Source organism: Halichoerus grypus, chromosome 4 (genome assembly GCF_964656455.1).
Source record: "Halichoerus grypus chromosome 4, mHalGry1.hap1.1, whole genome shotgun sequence".
In the NCBI taxonomy this organism is placed as follows: Eukaryota; Metazoa; Chordata; class Mammalia; order Carnivora; family Phocidae; genus Halichoerus; species Halichoerus grypus.
In genome coordinates, this window is record NC_135715.1 from 54754350 (window position 1) to 54780220 (window position 25871).

General features: G+C 36.9%; 1 protein-coding gene across 1 annotated transcript in view; it reads right to left on the reverse strand.

Annotated features, from left to right (window-relative positions):
• Positions 1-6318: 6318 nt before the first annotated feature.
• NUFIP1 (nuclear FMR1 interacting protein 1) overlaps positions 6319-25871 on the reverse strand; it is a 47387-nt gene continuing 27834 nt past the window's right edge. The window contains exons 7-10 of the mRNA XM_036071699.2: positions 24091-24284; positions 14776-14892; positions 8025-8242; positions 6319-6614 (exon numbers count right to left, since the gene is read on the reverse strand). Coding sequence (XP_035927592.1) covers positions 6498-6614; positions 8025-8242; positions 14776-14892; positions 24091-24284 — 646 coding nt within the window. The 3' untranslated portion in view covers positions 6319-6497. The remainder of the gene's footprint in view (positions 6615-8024; positions 8243-14775; positions 14893-24090; positions 24285-25871) is intronic.

A 25871-nucleotide genomic window follows, 5' to 3' on the forward strand; every position in this document is an offset into this window, starting at 1 on the left:
AAATGAATAACAAGGTAACTGAGAGACATGCAATGTGGTATCCTGAACTCAATCATCAAAAAGGACATGATGGAGGACTGGAGAAACACAAATAAAGCCTACAGTTTAGCTTTACAAATTAAATAAAAACAGAAAAATAACCAGAAAAACATATAGATGCTATATGTTTGCAAATACTAGACCCAGGAAATGGTGGTATTGCCCTTGAATAGTCAGATAAAGACAGCCGGAAACCACAATATGGAAACCCTCACTCAACCTATGAAAAGTTCCGAAGTGAAGACATTATAGGTTGTCCTGGGGGTGCACAAAGACACATTCCAGTCAACTGGTACAAAAGATCAACAGAAGACCCTGAAAGGGTTGCAAACCATAGCCACAGGGTTTCATAGGGTGCACTGCACTGCGGGACACAGTCTAAGGCAACAGTGATCAAGAACGGAAATTTCAACTCAGGTATGTTCTGAATATCTGTCTTCTCTATTACTCCATGTACTCACATTTACTGGTTTTCTCTTCTCCCAGTTTTGAAATAATCATCGTTTCCTATGCCACTCCCAAGAAGTCCACAGCTATGCTAACAGGAGACTCTTCTGGAACAAGTCTGCCCTCCGAAGCTCCTGCTTCCACCAGTCGAAGTGGCTTCTCCTCTCCCAGAGTGACCATTCAGTCCATTTCAGCCTTGTGTATCAGGCAAATCGTTACTGGGCAAAGTCAGTAGGGCAACTTTCAAATGCTTATTAAATATGTGGCAAAAGCCCCGGCCCTGGCCTATGCCTTCAGCAGGGCTTTCCTATCTTCCTCTCCCTCAAAACCGTAGCAGTGGTGAGCTCTACTGTGCTTGACACTGCCATTTTCGCATTTAAAATGAAGATACGTAGTCCATTTCAGAATTTAAATGTCTACTTTTTCATGGAAAAGAGGAAGGTGACAATAGTAGTAAATACAATAAGCAAATTGAGCAAATTTTAAATCTGTCCAAAATATATTTTTCCAATCTGGCACTTGTGATATATAAACAAGGTACAAAATGAAATACACAGAATGATCTCAACTATGTTATCTTAATAAGTGACAGAAACTTCCTTTGTCTGATTGGACAGTAGATGGTCTTAAGGAATTATTAATTTTGAAGATATGGTGGGGATTTTTTTAAGTCCTTACCTTCTAGAGATATATAATGAAATATATAGGAATAAAATAATAGGATGCCTGAGGGATGCCTGGGTGGCTCAGTCATTAAGCGTCTGCTTTCGGCTCAGGTCATGATCCCAGGGTCCTGGGATCGAGACCCACATCGGGCTCCCTGCTCCACGGGAAGCCTGCTTCTCCCTCTCCCAATCCCCCTGCTTGTGTTCCCTCTCTTGCTGTCTCTCTCTCTGTCAAATAAATAAATAAAATCTTGAAAAAAAAAAATAGAGGATGCCTGGGCATTTGCTTCAAAATAATCTCAGGTGGGGTGGGGAGGGATAGGTGAGGTGTGGATGAAAATAAGACTGGCCACTATCAGATGATAAAGTATCGAAGCCGCATGACAGTTGGGAAGACGGGTGTCACTGCATTACTCTCTATACTTTTACATAGATTTGACATTTTCCAAAATGAAATGCTTTTTAAAAAGCCATAAAAAGGAAATGGGGTGCTTGGGTAGCTCAGTCAGTTAAGCGTCTGAGACCCACGTTGGGCTCTCTGCTCAGCAGGGAGTCTGCTTCTCCCTCTCCCCCTGCTCCTGCTCTCCCTTTCTCTCTCTCTCTCACAAATAAATAAAATCTTTAAAAAAGGAAAAAGCCATGAAAAGGAGAAATTTTTTTAGAGGCTTACTCTAAAACTGAGGAATATGACAAATGAAGAAATTAAAAGTCTAGATTAAAACAGTGGACTACCCCTCTCCTTATGCTCCAAATTCCTTGAAATGGTATTTTTTTTAAAAGAACTGGAGATTTACAACAGGGAGGGAGTACTAAATAAAGGGTAATATTGGGCTGCCAGTGGTTTTGAGAAACTCTTAAGTTCCTCACAGTGGTTCTTAAAATGTGGTCCTCCAGACAAACCTCATCAGCATCACCTGTAAACTTGTTAGAAATGGAAATTCACAGGCCACAGCCCAACCTCCTTATTTATAATCTTTAGGGGTAGGGCCCTGCAATCTGGATTTAACAAGCCCTTCAGGTGATTCTGATGTCCACTGAAGTTGGGGAACCACTGCAAAGCTGATCAGACTGACAAAAAACAAGAGTGGAGAGCCTCAGCCCCAACCAGCCCAGGAGACAACAATCAAAAGGGTAAAAAAAGCAAACCCAAGGATTCCCTGAATCAACAAGTGACAGAAAGGTGGGGGCCTCCAGCTGCAACTGTCAAGTCCTAACCTTGCCCACCTCCAAAACCAAGTGGTTGGTGGGAGTGGGAGAGTTCTGCCCTGGAGAGAAGAGCTCTATCCTCAGAATCAAGCCGTCTCTGTATTTTGGCAAAGAGAGACACGGTGACTCTCCAGTGATGGGGGTGAGGATGGGACAAGAGCCTGGATCTCCTGCCCACTCCCCATCCATGTATTCTAAAAAGACTGAGTGAACAAGCCCCCTTTTCTCAGTCAAGGTAAAAGTCTTTTAGAGAAAAGAAGGCTTATACCAATGTGGGGAAAATCCACATCTACAATACCAATACATTAATGAAGTGAATCTCTTTCATGGAGAAGAATGATCCTTTAAAGACAACAAATAGTGGTAAAGATAATTAGTAAATTGAACAAATTAAAACAGTTGGCAATACAGAACACGAGTAATTGAAGGAATAGAAAATAACGTGAAAATTCCAATTGATATCCCCAGAAATGTAAGGGTATACCACATCTATGAATAAAGCAACGAGACCAAGAAAGCAATCTTGAATATTTAAAAAAAATTACTAAACTTAAAATGAAATAGAAAAGCTAAAATACTAATGTAATGGACATGCCTGAAGAGGGAATCAGTGATCTGGACAATAACATCTGAAGAAGTCTTCCAGAATAGAGCAAAAAGACCAAGAAAAAATATAAATGTCCAGTGACAGAGGATCAAGGCAGGAGGTCCTACACTCACTCAGTAAGAGTTCCAGAAAAATGAAACCGATAAAATGGAAAGTCATTAAAGAAATCATTTTAGAAACTGTCCTTCATCCAAGAATGGTACAATTCTTCAGAGTGAAAGGACCATGGGGTATAACAAATTCCCACATACCTACACACACAATGGTAAAACTTTTAGGACTCAAAGCATAAAAAGAAAACCCAGAAGTTTTTCAATAAACCTGAAAAAACAGGGTTTTATCAATAAATAAAAAGAGAAGGTGAGAGAATCAGATTGGTGTCTGGTTTTTAGATCAGCAATACTGAATGCTAGCAAACCATCATGTTAGGGTTTCAAAATTCTGAAGGGAAAGGATTTTGAACCTAACACCCTAAACTTAATTAAAAAAAAATTCAAGTGGAGGATTCAACTTGATGATTAATTGATGATATGCTGCAGTAAACCAAAAAACTAACCTTGAAAGAAAAAGCAGTGAGAAGGAAACAGTTAAACTTATAGTTGTCTAAATAACTACACATACTGTTAAAACACACAAACATATACACCAAGATAACAGAGATTAATCTGAAACAAATCTCACATGATTACACCAGAAGGAGAGGTCCGGGTGGGTAAGTGCAAGAATGCTAACGGAGAAGAGTGGAAGATACAGCCACTGTATCTGCAAACTCAGAGAAAAGAAAAACCACTAAAGGAAGAGCAATAGGTTTAATTCTTTCCAAAGCACTAGAAAGAAAAACTAAGAGAAAAAACAATACTCAATCATGCTGCTGAAATGCTGAAGTAAGATACAAAATAAGATAGTAGGGACGGTCCAAACATTTCAACAATTTCAATTAATATAAATGGATTAAATTCCCCAGAGACTATTACACTGAACTCCCAAAAAGCTGTTTTGACTACATTAACTGGGGGAAATAGGTCAATGCAGAGAGTACTGAGGACAAATAAGAGTATTTCGCAGTTATAAAAGGCACAACTCATCATGAGTCATCATATAATGCTTTCTTTCACATTCAGAAATCAATTCATTATATGAACAGTAAGACAGGAATGTAGACTGTATGAACAATTAACAAGCTAAATCTAAAAAACTTTGTATCCAAGAATAGGCACCCCTCCCCCCAAAAACACTCACAGAGTATTTACAAATATTGACCATGTATTCCATAAAGTAGAAACCGCATGGGCTGTATTCTAGGTGCTTAAAAATTTTAAACACACTTGGAAAATTCCTGGGTTAAATATAAAGGCAACTGAATCTGAAATTATCCACTTAGAAATAAAAAAATAAATAAAAATATTAAAATATAAAAAATATATAAATATATATTTATATATAAATATAAATAAAATATAAAATATAATTTATATAAGGTAGAATTATATATTATCATAATATTATATAATTCTAAAATATAAAATACATATAAACATATTTAAAAATATGAAATAAATTAAAAAACAGTCACCAGAGCTCAAGACTGCCAGACATAGCCAAGGCAGTACTCAGAAGAGCATTTTCAGTCTTAAATATATTTATTAGAAAGCAAGAGAAACTGAAAATAAAACTTTTTGCACAATGCACTTTAAAGCAGTGATTGTGAACATTCCTGGAGTTACAGGGGTCTGTGAAAGCAGCCTAGGAGTCTGAATTCCTTTATGTATTTAAAGTCTATGGAATTTGCATGCCAACCTACGATAAAACTACAGACTAAATCATATTTTAGAGTATCAACCCAGTTTTGTAACACTGGTTACTTCATCCTGATGAGATGAATTGGTGTAAGAGTCACAGCTATGAATAATATAAAAATTAAACTGAGTTCCTTAAAGTCAGGCAAGGCCTCATTCATTTTTATATTTTCAATCCATGCTTACAATGGCGGCACATAAGTAAGCACTCAACAGTGTTATATAAACTGAATTAAGTAATGTGCTGGACAGATAATTTTCTAAAACATGGGATTCACTGGAGGAGGAGAATGAAACAGAGTAAGAAGGTCTGGATGGCGGTTACAAAGTTGGGAAACACTGACCTAAATATGAATTTTGATCTCAGGTCTGTAATATCATAGTGTTACATGCCAGGTGCTCTAGGATTCTGGATAGGATCTTACAAACATATAGGAGCAAGAGGTCTTTCCTCAGGGCCGCCATCAGCTTTCTTGCCTTTTTCTTGCAGGCAAGATTCATGGACTTCAATAATCACAATGTCAGATAAAGTCAATTTTTCAACTACAAGAGACTAATTTTTAAAAACCCCATCAAAAGGGGAGGGCTCCAGCTCTGGCTAGCACAAGTGACTAGAACATAAGATCAAAATCTCTGGTATTAAAGGACTCAAAAAGATCTATTTATTTAAAACATTTAAAAAGGGTTCAATTAATATGCTCATAGGATGAATTTTAATTAAATCTTAAAACTCGTTTTAAGGTTTTATATTATTTCACAAACTACTGTTTTGGCTATAAATTAGATGGACTTCATCAAGTCCAAGTAACATGCTTTATATAGTTTTCAACAGAGAAATTAAAAAGGTCCAATTCTGAACCATACCAAAAAGAAGCACTTTCAGTGAATCTAAACATACACAAAGGCCTATCTATATTAATATTCCAAACATTCAATATTTGAAATACTTATTTAGTGCCAATAGGTGAATTTCAAAATGTCCTTTGAAATAAACAGGGAAGTTTTAAAATTTAAATTTTAAATTTCAAGACCTTCTGAGTATATTAATTTGATATGGTTTATTTTTAAAATAATCCCAGGGCACCTGGGTGGCTCAGTCAGTTAAGCAGCTGCCTTCGGCTCAGGTCATGATCCCAGGGTCCTGGGATCGAGCCCCGCATCGGGCTCCCTGCTCAGGGGAGAGCCTGCTTCTCCCTCTCCCTCCGGCTGCCGCTCTGCTTACTTGTGCTCTCTCTCTCTCTGTTAAATAAATGAATAAAAATCTTTAAATTAAAAAATAATAATAATAATCCCCCTTGCTACAGTTAAAGAATGATTCTTGCTCTCCTGCATTAAAAACAAAATGACTGTACTTCTCTCCCTAACCTACACTTTTGCTCAGCTGAATGTAACATTTTTTTAAAACTTTTTTCTTTACTACTAAACCAGAATCTTCAATTCTTAACTGTCCCCAGAGCAGATTTCCTTACCTGACAGCAATACATACAATTAAATATAAATAAAAAATATAATTCTGCCAGCAAATACTATGCACAACCCCAACAATACAGACACAGTCTTAAAAAATCAGTTATGTATTTATTTGCATAGATTCAAAGGAAAGAATTAAAAATCCAACATAATATCCCATGAGGTCTACAATTTAATTACTAATCCAGTTTTTTGTTTTTTAAAAAGGTTTTCCTCCACTAACGTTAGGATGGGACTATTTCACATGAGTACTGAAACATCAAATACTTATACATCTTTAGTTTTTGGAGAATTAGTATTAAGTCCAAAAAAGTCCTTTTTGATGATGTACCGAACACACTGCAAAATCACATTTCTTTCATGTCGAATGTCTGGAGCTAAAAGCTAAAAAATAATAAATAAAATGATTAGCTGGTAAATAAAATATATCCAAGAAACACAATCTAAAATATTATATGTGTCTTCCCCATACAAAGAACACAGAACAATAAAAATATATATATATTTATATACTTATAATTTATAATAAATTTGTAATATAATACCTATTTAAATAGATACTATATTTAAATTATTTTGTTAAAAAAATAATGTAAGAACATTTCCTTTTAACTTATACCAAGACTATCTAGCTTTTTAAACAGCACAAATGTTCACATTTGGGGTCCTCTCTAGGAGTATCTAACAAAGGACAGGAAATACAGGTTTAAAAGTCTGCAATTCTTTAATCTACAAATCATGTCAAAGAGGACCCTCCTAAACCCAAACCTACAAACAGTACAGAAACTGATAAGCAGATATAGTAAATATAATAATGATGAAACCAGCAGTAAAAAAATCTCAACATTCCTGGACTTTCACAACTTCTCATTTTTGTGCTTATTGTAACTGAAGGAAATCTAAAAATCCCTGGTATTTAGAAGAAATACACAACCAAGGAATCATATGTGATTTGCCAAAAAGGATAAGATCACTCAATTTATTTTCTGATGTCATTAGTGTAGTTTAGAAACACTACAAAGGAATGAACGTTCAGTGAAGAGATAATTTAATTTACCACTTACAAGTATTTTAAAAATGCAATTTACTTTATATAAGCACTGAAATTTACAAAATAGTCCATTTCAGATCAATTTAAACAAGAAGCAACTGTGTCTGCATGTAAGACCTCAAAGAGTGCAGCCACAGAACACTTTAGCTATAGCATAAACACTTAGCTGACAGGGCAAAAACAACTTTCACACACATTGTCAATAGTTCTACAACTCTAGTAAAAATTTTGGAATATTCTATTACTTTTAGCATGAAAGAACTGGATCTTTGAACGGTCTCATGTCCATTACCTAGAATCAAAAGATGTGCTGCTTCCTCTTTTAAAATTTGAAGAAACAGAGTTTTCAGCACATCATGCTAAGAATAAAGCCAATAATGCACAAAATAAACACATAAAAACCTCTTTCTCCCTTCAGTCTGCCTTTGTATTTAGTTGTGACTTCAATGGAAACTTTAAAAACGTCAGTACACCTCAATACATATTTCCTTACCAATCAGTTAAATCTATAGATTCTTTTATTTTCAGCAGTTTTGAAAAGTGTAACTGTTCCACATTTACTGAACATCAGCTGTATTCCAAATGCAGCTTCAAAATTAAGATACACAAATGAGTCTTCAAGGAGCAAATGTCTTTGGTAAACTTTAAAAACATGCATGTATAAACCCATGCAGAAACCCAGTGGCTCTATCTTCATCATCTGAGAAGAACACAAAGATTAGAATGTAAGAAAGATCATTTACCATTTCCAGGAGATATGGATGGTGTGTCCTTGGTTCAAATAACGTTTGATAGTTGTGATAATCCTTTTTTCTCTTAGGGTTTGTCCTTTTAAAACTTTTCTTTTTGCTCTCATACTTTCTAGCAGTCACTTTAACACTGGGACTTGGTCTCTTAGGAGTATTGCTATGAAGAACCTCATCCTCCACCAGAATGTCTGCTTCAGTCTTAATGGGAGTTTCTAAATGTAATGAGACACAAATACAAAGTTAACAACAAAAAACAGGTAAACTTCTAAAAATAACCAAAAAAGCCATAATACTCCCCCAAGCAGCCATAATACTGGCTACTTATTAATAAAAACCAGGCATTTTCAACGTAGTATGATATTTTTCAAATCGGAAATATAACTGCCAAGAACTGAAGAGATTACCACAAAGAGTTACAGAAACTGATCTCTATGAAGGAAATAATACCAGACGGAAACTTCACAAAGGAATGAAGAGTGTCAGAAATAGTCAATATGTGGATAAATACAAAAGACACTTTTTCTGATTTAAAGATAACTGACTAGTCTAAGCAAAAATAGTAACAATGTATGTGGGATTCATAACATCTGTAAGAAAACCTGGGAACAATAGCACAAAGGAAGGGAAGAGGAGAGTGTAAGTATATTGCTATAAAATTCTTAAATCCTATACAAAGTGGTATAATATCACTGAAAGTATACTGTGAAAAACTGAAGTTGCATACTATAAACTCTAGATAGACCAACTCCTAAAAAGTAAAACAAAGAGATTCAATGAATCTCCATATTTGCACTGCCCTAATAATAAGGCAGCATAAATCCAAAGGCAGGAAAAGAAGGAAAACAGAACAAAAAGGTGAGACAAAAAGAAACAATCCTTATCAATAATTACAATATATATAAATAGTTTAAACATCCCACTTAAAAGGGTGAGTGGTCAGACTGGGGTGGGGTGGTGGGGAACAACAAGACCAACTACATACCAACTACATAATGTCTACAAGAAACCAACTTTAAATTGTAGGCAGTTCTTGCTTTCACAAACAGAACTGAGATTAAATCTCAGTTACCAAGGAAGTACAAAGCAAGGACTGCCTGTGACCAGTCACAGGTTAAAAGTAAAAGGAGGAAAGAAAATACCATGCACACACCAATCATAAAAAAGCTGGATTGGCTATATCAATATCAGACAAAGGAGACTTCAGAACAGGGACTATCACCAGGGACAAAGAAGGACAGTTCATAACAATAAAGAAATCAATTCATCAAGAAAGCAAAACAGTAACACCTAATAACAAAGTTTCACTATACATGTAGCAAAAGCTCCCAGAGCTGAAACAAGAAATAGACAAATCCATTATTAAGGTTGGAGACTTTTAACACTCTGCTCTCAGTAACTGAAGAACAATTAAATAGAAAATGAGCAGGGAGGGGCGCCTGGGTGGCTGAGTCATTAAGCATCTGTCTTTGGCTCAGGTCATGGTCCCAGGGTCCTGGGATTGAGAACCGCATCAGGTTCCCTGCTTAGCGGGAAGCCTGCTTCTCCCTCTCCCACTCCCCCTGCTTGTGTTCCCTCTCTCACTGTGTCTCTCTCGGTCAAATAAATGAATAAAATCTTAAAAAAAGGAAAGAAAATGAGGAGGGATATAGAAGACCTGAGTACCACTAACAACTCCAACTGACACTCAACCCAATACACATTTTTGTCAAGTTCACATAAACACTCACTTGTGTTAGGCTATAAAACAAGTCTCAATAAACTGGAAAAACAAAAAACAAAAAGACCCTGAAAGTGTAAAAAATATGCTCTCTGACCATAACAGATTAAAGCAAAATCATTAACAGAAAACTATGTAGAAAACCTCCAAATCTCTGGAAACTATACAATATGCATCTAAATAACCCATGTGTTAAAGAACAAATCACAAGAGACATTAGAAAATATTTTTAAAACAATAAAAATGAAAACATAACATAAATTTGTAGGATGCAGCTAAAGCAATGCATGGAGGCAAATTTATAGCTTTGATTGCTTTTATTAGAAATTAAGAAAAAAGAGAAAAAAATCTAAAATTTAAAATTAAAAAAAAAAAGAAGATAAGCCTAAAATCAATTATCTGAACTTCCACTATAGGAGGTAGAGAGTGAGAAGGGAAGAAATAACAGAGTGAAAATCAACGAATTAGAAACAGCCAATAGAGAAAAAAATCAATAAAGCCAGAAGTTGGTATACTCTGAAAAGATTAACATAATTAATAAACAGCTAGCAAGATTGATCAAGAAAAAAAGAAAAAAATACCATTTAATAATATGAGGAATCAAAGAGAGGACATCACTATAGATCCTACAATATCACAAGAAAATATTGTGAGCAACCTTATGCCAATAAATTTAACAACTTAGATGAAACAAATTTTTTTGAAAAACAAATTACCAAAGCTGAACAAGAAAAAACAGAAAATCTGAATAATCCTATACCTATTAAGGAAATTTAATTCATAATTTAAAATCTACCCCCCCCCCCAAATGCCAGGTACAGATGACTCCGCTATTGAATTCTACAAACAAGAAAAATGGTACCAATCCTACACAAGCCCTTAAAAAAGAGGAAGAGGAAACAGATCCCAACTCATACCCAATCCAGACAAAGCCATTACAAGAAAAGAAAACACAGATCAATAATCCTTCATGAACATGGAGGTAAAAATCTTTAATAAATTATTAGCAAATCAAATCCAGCAATGTATTAAAAAGGTAATACACCATGACTAAGTAGATTTTATTCCAAGAATACAAGATTGGTTTGATACCTGAAAATCAATGTACTTCACCATATTAACAGAATAAAGAAGAAAAACTGTATGATTAATTGAAAACGCACAAGTTTTAAGGATCCCCTCCTATCAACCCTAAAATGGTTACTCTATATTTTTGACAAGCTGATGTGATATAAAGAGTTCTATTCCAGAAGTTTGGAGACTGGGTTCAATTGCCTGGACAAGACTGTAGGAGTCTAATCATATCCCTCAAAACCTTTACACCCAAGTGTTACATAGGACCAAATGTGTTAATTATGTTTGAAGGGAAGTACAGAGTAAGTGTTAGAAGCACAAACCCTGGTCCCAAACTGTTAAGTTCAAGTTCTAGTTCCATCACATACTACTTGTGATCTTCCAAGCTACTTATCTCTGCCTAAATATTCTTATAAATAATGGCACCTGCTTCATGAGGTTATTGCAATAATTAGATGAGTAAAGCACATAAAACAGGGCCTGACACAGAATAAGCACTATATAAGAATTTGCTATGATGGGGGCACCTGGGTGGCTCAGTTGGTTAAGCATCCAACTCTTGATTTCAGCTCAGGTCATGATCTTGGGGTTGTGAGACTGAGTCCCCAGGATGGGCTCTGTGCTGAGCATGGAGCCTGCTTGAGATCCTCTCTCCCCCTCCACCCCACTCGAGTGCACATGAGCATGCATGCTCTCTATCTCAAAAACAAAAAAAAAAAATTTGCTGTGATGACAGTGGTTTTGATGTGCCTTCAAAGTGATGGAAAAAAGAAAATTAGAGAAATGTAACCATGTAAGAATGGAGCAAAGAATTCAAAGTGGTTGGTAGAGTTCAAAACTATGGGAATAATAACAAAAGGCAAAAAGAAAAACCAGGGTACTACTTTCTATTATTTCCTTCCCCTTCAAGTATTAGTCTTCTGTGCACCTGGGTGGCTCAGTTGGTTAAGCGTCTGCCTTCGGCTCAGGTCGCAATCCTGGAGTCCCGGGATAGAGCCCTGCAATGGGCTCCCTGCTCAGTGGGGAGTCTGCTTCACCCTCTGCCCCTCCCCCTGCTCATGGTTTTTCTCTCTCTCTCTCAGATAAATAAAATCTTAAAAAAAAAAAAAAAAAGTACTGATCTTCCAATCCAGAAATACGAAAGTCAAATGAATCAGAGCTTACATGGTCAATTTTCTGCTAAGGAATGAGGAACTGGGACTTTTTATATTTTTCTTGAGGCTCACAACATTTCCCAGCTTAGTATCATATTTTAATGCAATATTTATCAAACCATTGAATTTTTTCAAACCTAAAAATCACACTTTTTGGTTTGTGGCCTTTTAAAATGAGTTTTCAATTTGGAGGACCCCCAGTCATAGCCCAAACCAGTTTGAAAAAAACAATTTTGGAGAGCTACAAAACTATGCTTAACTTCTAACATGGCAAAACAAAAACAAAAAACTAACATGCAAAATCCGGAACAGATATCAAACTAATACTTGGAAATATTACTCATTGAAATTTTCTTTCCTGTGTATACCTTAATGATTCTGATGTCCGCAGAGCCAAGCATAGCCTCTTGTTTTGCTTCAGTCTTTCTTGAGGGACCCCCTCCTTGTTTAAAACTCTTTCTGGAAAAGCACTAGTCATGTTTAAGATCCTCTATACACCTTTGTATTACTTCCTAAGTTGAGACAGATCATAACTATGACGATACAACTGTTAAAATCTGTGAGGAATCAAACTGCTCCTCTCCATTTAGAATCCACTTAAATAAGCAGTCTCCTAGATGCTATTCATGGTTCAGAGAAAGCCCACTTTATTTCTTTGGTTTATTTCTTCCAAAGTCCCTATGTGTCAATAGCCTATCCTATACCCAGAACTTACAATGGAAGTTGGAAACTTGCTAGAGACCTGGATGGCTTAATAAAGCTGAATTCAAACTGCACACAATAATTCTTAAGCCTTAGGAATGTAAAGCAAGGGCTTTTTCCTTCAGGCAGGGCATTTTAAACAATTAGTAAAAACTTCATATACGATAAAATTTATCTTTTAATAGATACTATCTTCTCTTATCTACAAGAAAAGGCTATGCATTTCTGTGCAGGAAGACAGCAAATATAACACAGAGAACGACTATAATGAAAGGCAATACAGTTGGCTTTTTTTAGATTTTTAAGTCCCTAAACCTAGGCTTTACATCAGCTCTCCCACATACTAGCTTTGTAAACTTGTCTTCTTTAAGCTTAAGTTTCTACAAATGAAGTAGTGGGACCTCAAAGATGCCTCTCAGTTTCCTTTCTTCCTTCTAATTTAAAAATGGTGGCCGCCTCAAAATGAAGACCTGAGGGACGCCTGGGTGGCTCAGCTGGTTAAGTGTCTGCCTTCAGCTCAGGTCATGATCCCAGTGTCCTGGGATCAAGTCCCTCATGTGCTCCTTGCTCAGCAGGGAGCCTGCTTCTCTGCCTGCCTGCCACCCCCCTGCTTGTGTGCACGCAAATAAAGACATGAGAATGAAAGTATTAAATGTTTTAACTTAAGAGAGAGAAGAGAGCATTAGTGTAGCTTGTTCTTATAAGATTCAGTAGTAATCTGGTAATAGCTTTCATTGCTATCACCTGTCATAAATACAAGCGATAAGCAGGAAATGTAATACGTGTTTAAATAACTCCATCTTCATATCAGTGTACTGGAAAAAAGAGTAAAGAAATAAATACTGTTTTTCTTAAAATCAAAATAAAAACAAGAAGAGGCAACCATCTGTTAAGAAATAGCTGATAAAACCAAAGTAGTTTATATTTCAAAATTCCAGTAGCTTTTAACCAGCTACCATAGTAAACCATGGTCCATTAAAAAAGAAGAAAAAAACCTCTATGTTACGGATACATCTAAACATTATCCTTCATATTAAATCCCAACTCCTTCTCCTTCAACATCTTCCAACTATACAAACAGTAATTATCTCTAGCTTAATCAACATTAAAAGTGCCGCCATCTTCATCCAATTACACTCAAATCTTCCCTTCTTTCTACACACTCACTTGTAACCCTGTATTCTTACCTTCAGTACAGCTCTTATTGTGATTACACATCTTGTCCAGAGACATAGACACATGAATTCTCTCCTGGCTGGTAAAGCCCAAATAAATTGACCATGCAGAGCCAGGTTTCCATAACAGAAGAGCAAAGACTTATTCACTAAACATATGCTGATTATCTATATGAATGCTGGGTTTAGAATTGCCACGCTACTACAGATCAATAACATACTCACAACTTTTAGGTGACCCTAAAAAAAGATGCTAGATTAAGCTGGTTTGTTGTCATCTTTAAAGGTTAGACAGATATCCTGAACTGTACATCATTGGCTACTCAGAAAGAACCTTGAAAGGATTCCATTTCATCCAGTCTTTAAAACACACAGGCTGATTCGACACAAGTAGAGGGTTACTGTGTAGAGGGTTACTGTGTTCTCCAAATGAGGTAATTTACGTAAATGTGCTCCATAAAAAAAAACAATGCTCTATATACATGTAAGGAATTCTGTCATCCACTTTGTCACAAAGGACCTCTCTTTACCTACCAAAGGTGCTATAAACATGTTAAGACAAGGGCTCTTGAGAGTAGAAAAAAGACATTAACTTTCTTTTCTGTATCTTTTAGAATTTTCTTTGATTCCATTAACGGAATATTATCTCTTCCCCTTTCTATTCTGTCATTGTATTATTTATAGTATTTTGCCTTTTTCTCCCACAACTGAGCAACACATTTCCTCATTTTTCAAGTTTCCCTTTATCCCATGCTAACATCAAATGAAAAATGTGAAGATTAAAGAATGTGCTTGACACATCTTGTCCTCAGAAAGACACACATGAAAGGATGCTCCTGAGGCACAGTATACATCAAATTCAAAAAGCAACAAAACAAAACAAACCCCCTTGTAACGACTGAGGCTCTGAGGCTCTGACTCACCTTCTGGCTCACTCTCTGACCCTGAAAGGTCGCCATAGCTGCTCATCAGTGAGCACAGGGCTGGTGTCACTTCCTTAGGTATGACAGTACGTGGTGGTTTCTCCTCTTTATCAGACTCTGAAACAGACCGGGAAAGAAGTAAAACAGTATACCAAACATATCCACCACCATGAAAAAGAAAGCTGACAGCCCCCCCAACTCCTTCATATGTTAGTGAAAAGTCACTTTTGATCATTTCCTTAATCTTCCCCAAAAACAAAATTCAGGAAACCTGAACATTTTCCCTTGGTTTAAACCACCGTGGTCAGAGAAGCTACTTGCCCCAAAGAGAAGACAGAGGCCAATGGAAGCTATAACACAGCTCAGTTACTTACCATGCTTCACAGGTTATGGAATTTGCGCCTTCTCTAAATTAATTATACAGTCTTTGCTACTACTTTTATTTAGGCTATTGTGCTATTAATTAATTTTATTAAGGTAGTAGAAAGGCCAAGGCCAGAAATTCATTTAACTTCACTGGATTAGGATGATTGACTATAAAAATTAGATTTAGGAATAAATAATATAAAAATATCTACCTTTTTTGTTTTTATTTTATTTTATTTATTTGAGAGAGAGAGAGAAAGAGAGAGATTGGGAGAATGAATGGGAGGAGGGGCAGAGGGAGACGTAGACTCCCTGCGGAGCAGGGAACCCAACGTGGGACTCGATCCCAGGACCCTGGGATCATGACCTGAGCTGAAGGCAGACACTTAACTGACTGAGCCACCCAGGCACCCTACCTTTTTTGTTTTTAAGACTGGTGTTGAGGGCACAAATAATATTTAAACCATTCCATATATAAAGGTTTAGTCAAAGAGTTATGCTGAAATGAATTCACCCAAAGTTTTTATCATTTAGAACTTCTAAGAACTTAAGTAAACAAGCCAAGCCAGAGAATTTGGCAAGAATCAAAGAGCCTGCCAAAGGTAGTGTTTGATCAGAGCCCAGTGAGCCTAGTTGTAGCCTCAGGATACCACCTATTACATTTGTTTTTGGCAGCTCTAAAAATGTATTCAATCTAGTCTAAACAACCAATAAAAAACAGAGCCTCACTGAAGAATGAAGACAGGAAGTAACCTGTCTATGTAATGTACCAGCTCATCCCACAACCAATATGAAACGTTTCAAGACAGCATTTAACATTCACCAAGTCAGTCCAGGGGAAAACAAAACAGGCCAGTAGGAATGGGGGTACTTCCATGTGAATATAGACCTACCGCCTGGTGGTGGATGAAGTTAAATCCCCTCTCCTCCACCCATCCACGCTACCCAGCACCACGCCCTCTGCAAACTGCTCCTTGTCGATTTTAAGCTAACTTACTATCTTTTCTCATGAACTGATAAGAGGAAAGAAAAATAATGCAGTTCTACATACAAATTACTAGTGGACTAAACAGAAATCTACAACAGTATTAATACGGAGACTGTTCATCTCACTGAATGATGGTAAGCCAAACTATTATTTCCTTCGAAGACCCAAAGAGAGATACTAAAAAGCATAATACAGTTGACTATAATGCTCTTTAAAAGTACAATCTTATTTAATCCTTAGGAGGCATCATTTTCACTATTAATTACAGATGATGAAACCAAAATTCAGAGAATCTGAGTAACTTTTCCTTCAGGTAACAAAATTATACAACAGTTGGACAAAGTAAAGTTAAATCTGGGCTATCTGACTCCAAATCCCAATTCTTAACTAATGGGCTAGAATCTCTCCTACAGATATATAAAGTCCTCATATTAAAATGAAGCCATCCTACCAAAATGTCTCTATGGTCAATAATAATGCTAATAAATGTCTTCTTCCAGCTATAGTTCCGTTTCTCTGTTCCCTGTTACAGCAAAACTCTGAATCCAAATCCCAATTTCTAACTAATGGGCTAGAATCTCTCCTACAGATACATAAAGTCCTTTTATTAAGATGAAGCCATCCTACCAAAATGTCTCTATGGTCAGTAATAATGCTAATAAATGTCTTCTTCCAGCTACGGTTCCATTTCTCTGTTCCCTGTTATAGCAAAACTCTAAACAACTATCTGATGTACTCAAACGTAAACAAGTACAAGCTACAGGAGGGAAGGGTTTGGCTTTGTTCAGTACTGTAACCTCTGAGCCTAGAACAGTACGTAAGTGCTGAACAAATATTTGAAGAACAAACTGTTGCATGAATGAGTAAAGACGAGTTCAAAAAGGCTAACTGGGGGCGCCTGGGTGGCTCAGTTGGTTAAGCGACTGCCTTCGGCTCAGGTCATGATCCTAGAGTCCCGGGATCGAGTCCCGCATCGGACTCCCTGCTCAGCAGGGAGTCTGCTTCTCCCTCTGATCCTCCCCCCTCTCATGCTCTCTCTCTCTGTCTCATTCTCTCAAATAAATAAATTTTAAAAATCTAAACAAAAACAAACAAACAAAGGTACAGAACGACAGGGCTAGGAAAAGGTGAAGCCACAACACAAACCTAGTTCTGTCTGGATTTAAAGCTCCTTTTTCTTTCTTTCTTTCTTTTCTTTAATAACATGATTCCATTTTATTTTTAAAAATCATATACACGTGATACGAAAAATATTAAAAGGATATACAACAAAATGTGAGCAGTGGCTGTCTCTGTAAGTTAAGCGGAGGTTTTTTAAATGATCTTCAGTTTTTTCTGTTTTTATAATCAGAATATAATAGAAAAACATAGGAAAATCAGAAAAAAAAATTGTGAGGAAAGTTATTTCCTCACAATTCAATTCAAGAAGTGGAGGGCAAGGCTTTAATAGGCCTACATATCGCCCCTTTTCCTGCCTTCCCTTTTTTGAAAACTTTATATTTGAAACAATTTTAGATTTATACAAATGTTGCAAAGATAGTACAGAGAACTTCCATATACCCTACCATCTAGCTTCCCCCTTACATAACCAGGGCACATTAACATAGCTACCAAATTAACACTGGTACAATACTACCGAAACTACAGACTCTATTGTGATTTCACTAGTTTTTCACTAATACCCTTTTCTTGCTTCAGGATCCAATCCATCACATTATACATTTACTCATCATGACGCCTTATCTGCGTCTTCTCTAAATCTGTGACAATCTGTCAGTATTTCCTTGTCTTTAATGAACTTGACACTTTTGAAGACTACTGGTCAGTTATTGTAGAATGGCTCTTAGGCTAGCGTCTATCTGATATTTTTTGATGATTACACGGAGGCTGTGGATTTTAGGTAGTGCCCTTCTCGTCACATCATACCAGGAGTCCATGACGTCAACATGACTTACTACTAGTGATGTTAACCTTGGGCTCTTGGTAGTCGGCCTGGTTTCTTTGCTATAAAGTTATGATTTTTCTCTTCCATTGTTCTTTTTTTTTTTTTAATGATTCATTAAGTCTAGCCCACATTCAAGGGGAAGGGAATTAAGCTCCCCCCTCTTAAGAGTAAGGAATATAAAAGAAATTTAGACATGTTAAAACTACCACAGTAACTAATATTTAGGGGGAGATATTTTGAAACTACATAATACCCTGTTTTAAAGTTTTGTCACTAATTTTACCATTCATCAGTGGGTCTTGCCTGAAACAATTATTACTGTGGTATTTTAATGGTGACTTTTTATTTCCTTCATGTCTTCTACATTTATTAATTAGAGTTTTTCCGAAAGATCTGTCCCTCCTTCCCCATTTCTTATTTATATCAGTATGGACTTGTGGATATTTATTTTATTCTTTGGGTTATAATCTATTATTATTTATTTTGTGGCTTGACTTGTTCCAACTTTGGCTATTCGGGGCATTTTCCAGTTGGTCCCTATATCCTTCTGACACGCCCACAATCCTGATTGTTTTCTGAGCACTTTCTAACCTTCTGGCACTATTAAGATGCTCTTAGGTTCACTTTGTATTTTCTCTGTCCCAGCTCTACAATCAATCATTTCTCCAAAAGGCCCTGGTCTCTTCAACTGGAGAATGGTAAAACCACAATCTGGATGCTTGGTGTACTCATTACCAGAAATGTCACAAAGTTCACTATATTTGAATGTCTCCCCATGGGTAAGAGTTAGGAGTTCACACAAATGAACAATTGCTCCCCTAGGTCGTTCTCCCTCAGTTATATTTCAGGAATCTATGACATGTAATAACACTTTGAAAAGAGGTATCGTCCTTTTGGCCCTGTTAAAACACCCTCTATAGTGACTTTTCATCTGAAAAACGGGGGGGGGGGGGGGCGGGGAGCCTGTTCCCAAAGTCCCTTGGATCTACTAGCAGTTCGAATATAGGCATTTTCAGCAGTTGGAAAGATTATGTTGACAGCACTGTACTGGCTGACAAAATAATACTGAAGAAAATTCACTCACTTTTTAACAAAAACAGCCAAAACACCTCTCTCAACTAAAAATGCCAGTATAAAGATAGGAGCAATGAAGATGATAAAATCAAACTTCAAAATGATTATAAAATACCAGCTCAAATAATTTCTCTTACTGTTAAAACCCTAGCAATACTTCTCTTAGAGTAAATCTCACCTCTCTCTCATACATACATACCATGTGCCCTCTGAATATATATATATATATATGTAAATATATATAAATCTAAAATTTATCATTGGACTATGAATTTCTTGAAGTCAGGGAGAAACTTCTCTGAATTACAATGATGGACAAAGAGAATATAGGACCTCAAGTAAATCCCTACTGAAATGAAAAAAGAAAAAAAACCTGCCCTTTTTAAGTCTTGCATAAGTATAAACACTAGTTGTAAAAGCTTCCCATCTGGATTCTTTCTACAACTTATTTCTTTACTTGTCTCTCCCTCTTCATCCCCCTAGTATTTCTTATTGCCTTTATGAAGCGAAACACAATTACATGCTCTAGCCCCAAAAACATCTACAGATAGATTAAGTACCCTAAAGAAAATGCAGTATATTGAAAAAGTCACTCTAAAAAATGGAAACCTTGCTTTATGGTATCCAACTCTCAAAAACAAACATTAACATGACAGCTGATGTGCTAGTTTATATTCTTATTTTAACATCTACCTTTTAAACACCAGAAGCCCACCTAGCTCAATGTCCGTGCATACATGATGTTCCCCAGTGTTCTATGACAACAGCTGTATTTATACTATAACGAATGACTAACAAATTGGATCTTCTTCATTTTGTGGATGCTGAGGCACTTCAGTCATTGATGCCTGATGCACATTACTGACCAGCTCCTCTTTCTAGCTCAGACGACACTTATTAAAACCACAGGTCAGGAAAGTCATAAAACATGTAGATACATTTAAACAACAGCCACGAAATAAATATGGTGCTAACTAATGAAATACCAAAAAAAGATTTAAAACAACAACATCTTTTTTCTTTTTTTTTTTTTTTTAAGATTTTATCTATTTATTTGACAGAGAGAGACACAGTGGGAGAGGGAACACAAGCTGGGGGAGTGGGAGAGGGAGAAGCAGGCTTCCCGCAGAGCAGGGAGCCCTATGCAGGGCTCGATCCCAGGACCCCGGGATCATGACCTGAGCCGAAGGCAGACGCCTAACGACTGAGCCACCCAGGTGCCCCAAACAACAACAACAACTTGAGGACACTAGTTAGCAGAACATACAAGGAACTAAAAAAAAACATGGCGCCATTAAGGACATCTAGTAAAAACAGGCCATATTCAAAACTGATAAATTGGGAGACTCCAAATGAGAGGCTTTCCCTTTGAAACAATACTAATCCCCAGTTTAAAGCACCTATACAATTACTGAGAGTTCACACAGTACCAACTATCACAAAAAATACTGATTTTCTAAGCATGATCTGAAGTCTGTAAAGATCCTCAAGAACTGTTGTCTTGTTTAAAATATGAATGCTGTTATCTAGATAAGGTTCCAAGCCAAAAAGAAAAAAAAAAAAAAAAGGGAAGAAAATGTAAGGCATCAGGAGATCTTCATTTTAAAAGTGAAATTAGTGATGAAAAGTATTAACTGCCACCTGAGAGCACGAACAGGGCCACATCACTGCAGTGCTGCCCCGCCAGTGACAAGCTGAATAATGAGCACAACAACTGATCTTAAGGTTGGCTCGCTCTGGCCCAGGGAGAAGGAAGCTGCCTCCAAACAAGTGTAAGACGGACAGATTAGAGAGTAGACATGCTGAGAAATGTGAAATGAGCATGTGAAAAAATGGTCCACATAGTTTTTTGTAGCTATACCTGGAGTGAAAAGTTGAAGAACCAATGGTCTAAACATTGATTTGGAAAATGTAAATGTCCAGAAGAAATCCCAGGTAAAGGATAACATAAATTTAAATGAAATCCTTCCTACAAAATTTAGTTACCCTAACTTGATCACTGGTTGACTTCCTTAAAGAATAGTATTGTAAATTTGTAACTTACTTGTAAGATTTTTATATTCAAGACTTACATAATCATCTTTGACCCTCAATATAGGTAAATTCCTATCTTTGACCCTCAGTATAGGTAAAGGTTTCCACATTTATACCAAAACAAAATTACTTGAGGTCTCTCATACAATTGCACCTAGGAATCTGACTAAACGCTTTCTACCATGAGGATGAAAGATACTACTGTTTCTCACATCTAAAGCATCTCCTAAAGAACTAGATACAGGCTTAAATAGAGCAAAATATATAATCATCTTTTTGTTGGTATTTCGCCAGATTACCACATACTGAAATACTTCTTTAAAAATGAGAAAACAGGGGCGCCTGGGTGGCTCAGTCCTTAAGCGTCTGCCTTCAGCTCAGGTCATGATCTCAGGGTCCTGGGATCGAGTGCCGCATCGGGCTCCCTGCTCAGGGGAGAGCCTGCTTCTCCCTCTCCCACTCCCCCTGCTTGTGTTCCCTCTCTCGCTGTCTCTCTCTCTGTCAAATAAATAAATAAAATCTTAAAAATAAATAAATAAATAAATAAATAAGAGAAAACAGGGGCACCTGGGTGGTTCACTCAGTTAATCATCTGCCTTCAGCTCAGGGCATGATCTCAGGGTCCTGGGATCGAATCCCACAACAGACTCCCTGCTCAGCAGGGAGCCTGCATCTCCCTCTCCCTCTGTGCTCTCCCTCTCTCCCCACCCCCTTCTCTCTCTAAATAAAATCTTAAAAAAATAAAAATAAAAATGAGAAAACAGAGGGGGGCTCAGCCCATAGAGCATGCAACTCTCAATCTCAGGTTCATGAGTTCAAGCCCCATGTTGGGTGTAGAGATTACTTTAACAAAAAAAAAAAAAAAAAGAAAGAAAGAGAGAGAGAAAGAGAACAGAACTACCCATCTACCAAAGGCACTGACCTCTCAAGCTAACAGAATGAAGACTATTCAACATTACAGAGTCCCTTGAATGCTCATTTAGAGAATGGCATGAAGTGAAGAATTACATAATTTTCAGATTAGTAACTTACTAATTATAACAGTAGTGTTTGTATTTGTGTTTCAAGTATTTTAATGACATGAAAATTTATATTTGGGTACAGATGGTTTTTATCATCAAGGTCACACATTTTAAATCTGAAGAAGTGTGTGGGCTCTAACATCTTTTGAAGGAAAAAAATCAGTGCCCAAGAGTAAACTCAGTGCTGGCCCCAAATATCATCTGCCTTTTCCTTGCTATCAGCAAGGATAAAAAGATGCCTTTTCTAAACTCTCTTCCACATCTCAACTATCCTAGGCTCATACAATATTTTTTTTTTAGATAAATTCAGACTTCACATTTAGAAGAAGCAGTTAATCTAGGGGTGCCTGGGTGGCTCAGTCATTAAGCGGCTGCCTTCGGCTCAGGTCATGATCCCAGCGTCCTGGGATCGAGCCCCACATTGGGATCCCTGCTCCGCAGGAAGCCTGCTTCTCGGTCTCCCACTCCCCCTGCTTGTGTTCCCTCTCTCGCTGTGTCTCTGTCAAATACATAAATAAAATCTTTAAAAAAAAAAAAAAAAGAAGCAGTGTCTAGTGGAATTCGATTCTTAAATTCAAACTCTGGCACTGCTGCCAACTAACAGCTGGGCTAAGGTAAATTACTTACCCTGTGTTTCCCAGTTCTAAAATGCAAGTAGCAACAGTACATTTGCATTGTAGAAGGAAAAGAGTTAACACGTATAAAGCATGTAGAGCACCTTAAGAACCTTCCTCAATTAAGTGTTAGCAGGTGTTAAAATAATTACTATTATTCTAACTAAATTATATCTTATTATTTAGCCCAACACTCCCTATGCCAAGATCCTTTCCATCCTAATTCAGTCATTGAATTAGTTATCCCATTTCTTGCCACCCATAAGTTTAATTATTTGCCATGTGCTTATCATAGAAGTCATTGTCTTCCAAGCTAAACAGAGCCTACCAGCATCAGTTCACCACTAATACTACTCCTTTGCAGAAGAGAAAATACATACAGTAAGATAAAGCCTCATGATGTTATTTGAAGGAAAGATGGTAGAAATATTTACATCCACATTTTCATTTTTCAGAAGGGAAAATGGAGTCTCAGAGGCTGGATAATATCTCTGTGTGGTTAGCAGCATTCTGGTCCTTTAATTTTTCAACTTATTAAGCAAGAGTCAGGGAATTCAAAGCTAATATAAATATATTCTATGTGCTGAGGAAGAATAGTATCAAATACAATGAAATATTATTATTTACCCAAAGAGATCGTATTAATGCTCAGCAGCATAAATAATACTGGCTTTCACTGAAATTACCCACCTCATAGGTGGGGAAAAATTAACATAATTGAGCAAATTTGAATCTACAGCATCAATACATTCAAAACAATCTTTTTTTTTTTTTTTTTAAAGATTTATTTTAGAGAGAGAGTGAGAGCGTGGGGGGAGGGGGAGCAGCAGAGGGAGAGAGAGAGAGAATCCCAAGCAGACTCCCCTCTGAATGCAGAGCCCGACATGGGGCTCCATCTCATGACCCTGAGATCATGACCCGAGCCGAAAATCAAGAGTCAGAGGTTTAACCAACTGAGTCACCCAGGGGCCCCCATACAGAACAATCTTAAGAACATTTCCAAGATTACACCATACTATGAAAATTACCCAATATCATCTTTCTTCCACATCCTGCCTGCCTCATGCACCCACTCCCCAAGATTCAGAAAAGATGTCCTGAAATGAGGGTTTTGACAAGACACTCCTCCTAGGAATAAAAACAAAAGCATTGTTCTTTTTTTTTCTTTTTAACATATTTGCCATTAAATTCTCCACAAACAATGCTGTGAAGAATCAACTTCAGCATCACGATCTATACACTTATAAACATGCTACTTTCCTTTTAACTTACCAGAATCAGTGTTTACCAAAACACCCAGAGGGTCTGCATTTGCCTCAGGTGGATCTTCAGGCTTCGAATCACGCAAGCAATTCCCAGATCCAATGGCTGCTTTCTGTCCAACACGGTCATTTTTCCACTTGTGATGCCTGCCAGGACTTCTGATCTTTGCCATCTGTGAATGTCTGGACATCCCCTTCATCTTGCTGGAGTGAGAAAAATGCAATTCTATATATAAAAGGCACTGACCTCTCAAGAAAAATCGAAAGGAGTGTACTGAATGCAAAAGAAACTTAGCTGCCATATCAATTATTTGTAGCCTAGTATATTAAAGAAATCAAAATAAATAAACTCAATGGCTTCCAAAGACAGAGAACTTTATGGTAGATCTTTAAAAGAATAATATACCACAATATACTATACTTTATCAATTCTGAGATGCATATTTCCTCCCATATTTTAACCCCTCTGAAAATGGTCTATGTTGTATGATCAACAGCAGGTCAATTTAACCAGAATTCTTTCATTCTGATTGTACATAAAATAAGTGTTTCTTAGATTTTAAAGTGTGTTAACTGTTGTCTCTTCATTCTCCAGGAGTCTTCAAGTTTCTGATGCATTTACAAATATACTGCCTTGTTTGATCTTCACGATAACTCTTTGAAAGTAGATTAGACAGGTACTATTCTCTTCACTTTATAGGATAAACTTAAAGATCATAAACTGAGCACAATTTCACAGCTACCTCAAATCAAGTGCCCTCTCAACAACTATAATTACTCCTCTTAGAAGGAAAACAAATGCTTGTATGAGCATATTCTAAGGTAAACTGTGTAGGAACAAATTTTCAAAAAAAGGTTCATTATACATTCTCAATAGACAACAATACAAGGCATCCTTTGGTAGGGCTGAGTTTTCACAAAAATACATGTTTTTCCTAACTTGTCATTTATTGGCAGAATTCTTTTTTTTTTTTTTTCCATTAATAATGGAGGCTACAGTTAGGAATACAGAAATTAGGAATCTGGGTTCAAATCCCAATTTTGCACTTACTAGCTGTGCCTCTTGGACAATATTGATATCCCTGCGTCTGTTTACTCCCCCATTTGTAGAAAGGGAATCATAGAGACATAGAGTTAATATAAAGTGCCACATTGAGCCCTTAATAAATGGTAGTTATTATCATAACAATCTCTTTTTTTTTTTTTTTAAGATTTTATTTATTTATTTGACAGAGAGACAGACAGAAGAGCACAAACAGAGGGAATGGCAGAGGGAGAGGGAGAAGCAGGCTCTGCACCGAGCAGGGAGCCCAATGCGGGACTCAACCCCAGGACCCTGGGATCATGACCTGAGCCAAAGGCAGACGCTCAACCATTTGAGCCACCCAGGCGCCCCCTAACAATTTCTAAATAATTTTCTAAACCAACATATTCGGTTAATATTTCTGCAATCCAAAGGTTCTTAATCCTTTTAGGGTCGCCATGATCCTTACAGAGTCTCGTTCCAAAAAATCATATATATACTCCAAATTTTGCAGAAAACCATGGACCAATTTCCAATGTGCAACCACAGAAGTCAGGCCTCGACAGTGTCATCACAGGCAAAACAGGTAGTTTCGGCCTCCGGCCCACCGGCCCCATGAGGATAATGAAGAGATGCCACTTTCCTTAGGCTCCCATTCACAGATGCCTTCCCTGTATCCTGCTCCTATAGCACCTGACCACAGATGGCTTTTAAATGATCATCTTAAGGTATTCACATTAGTGATGGGTCAGAATGACTTTTTTTTT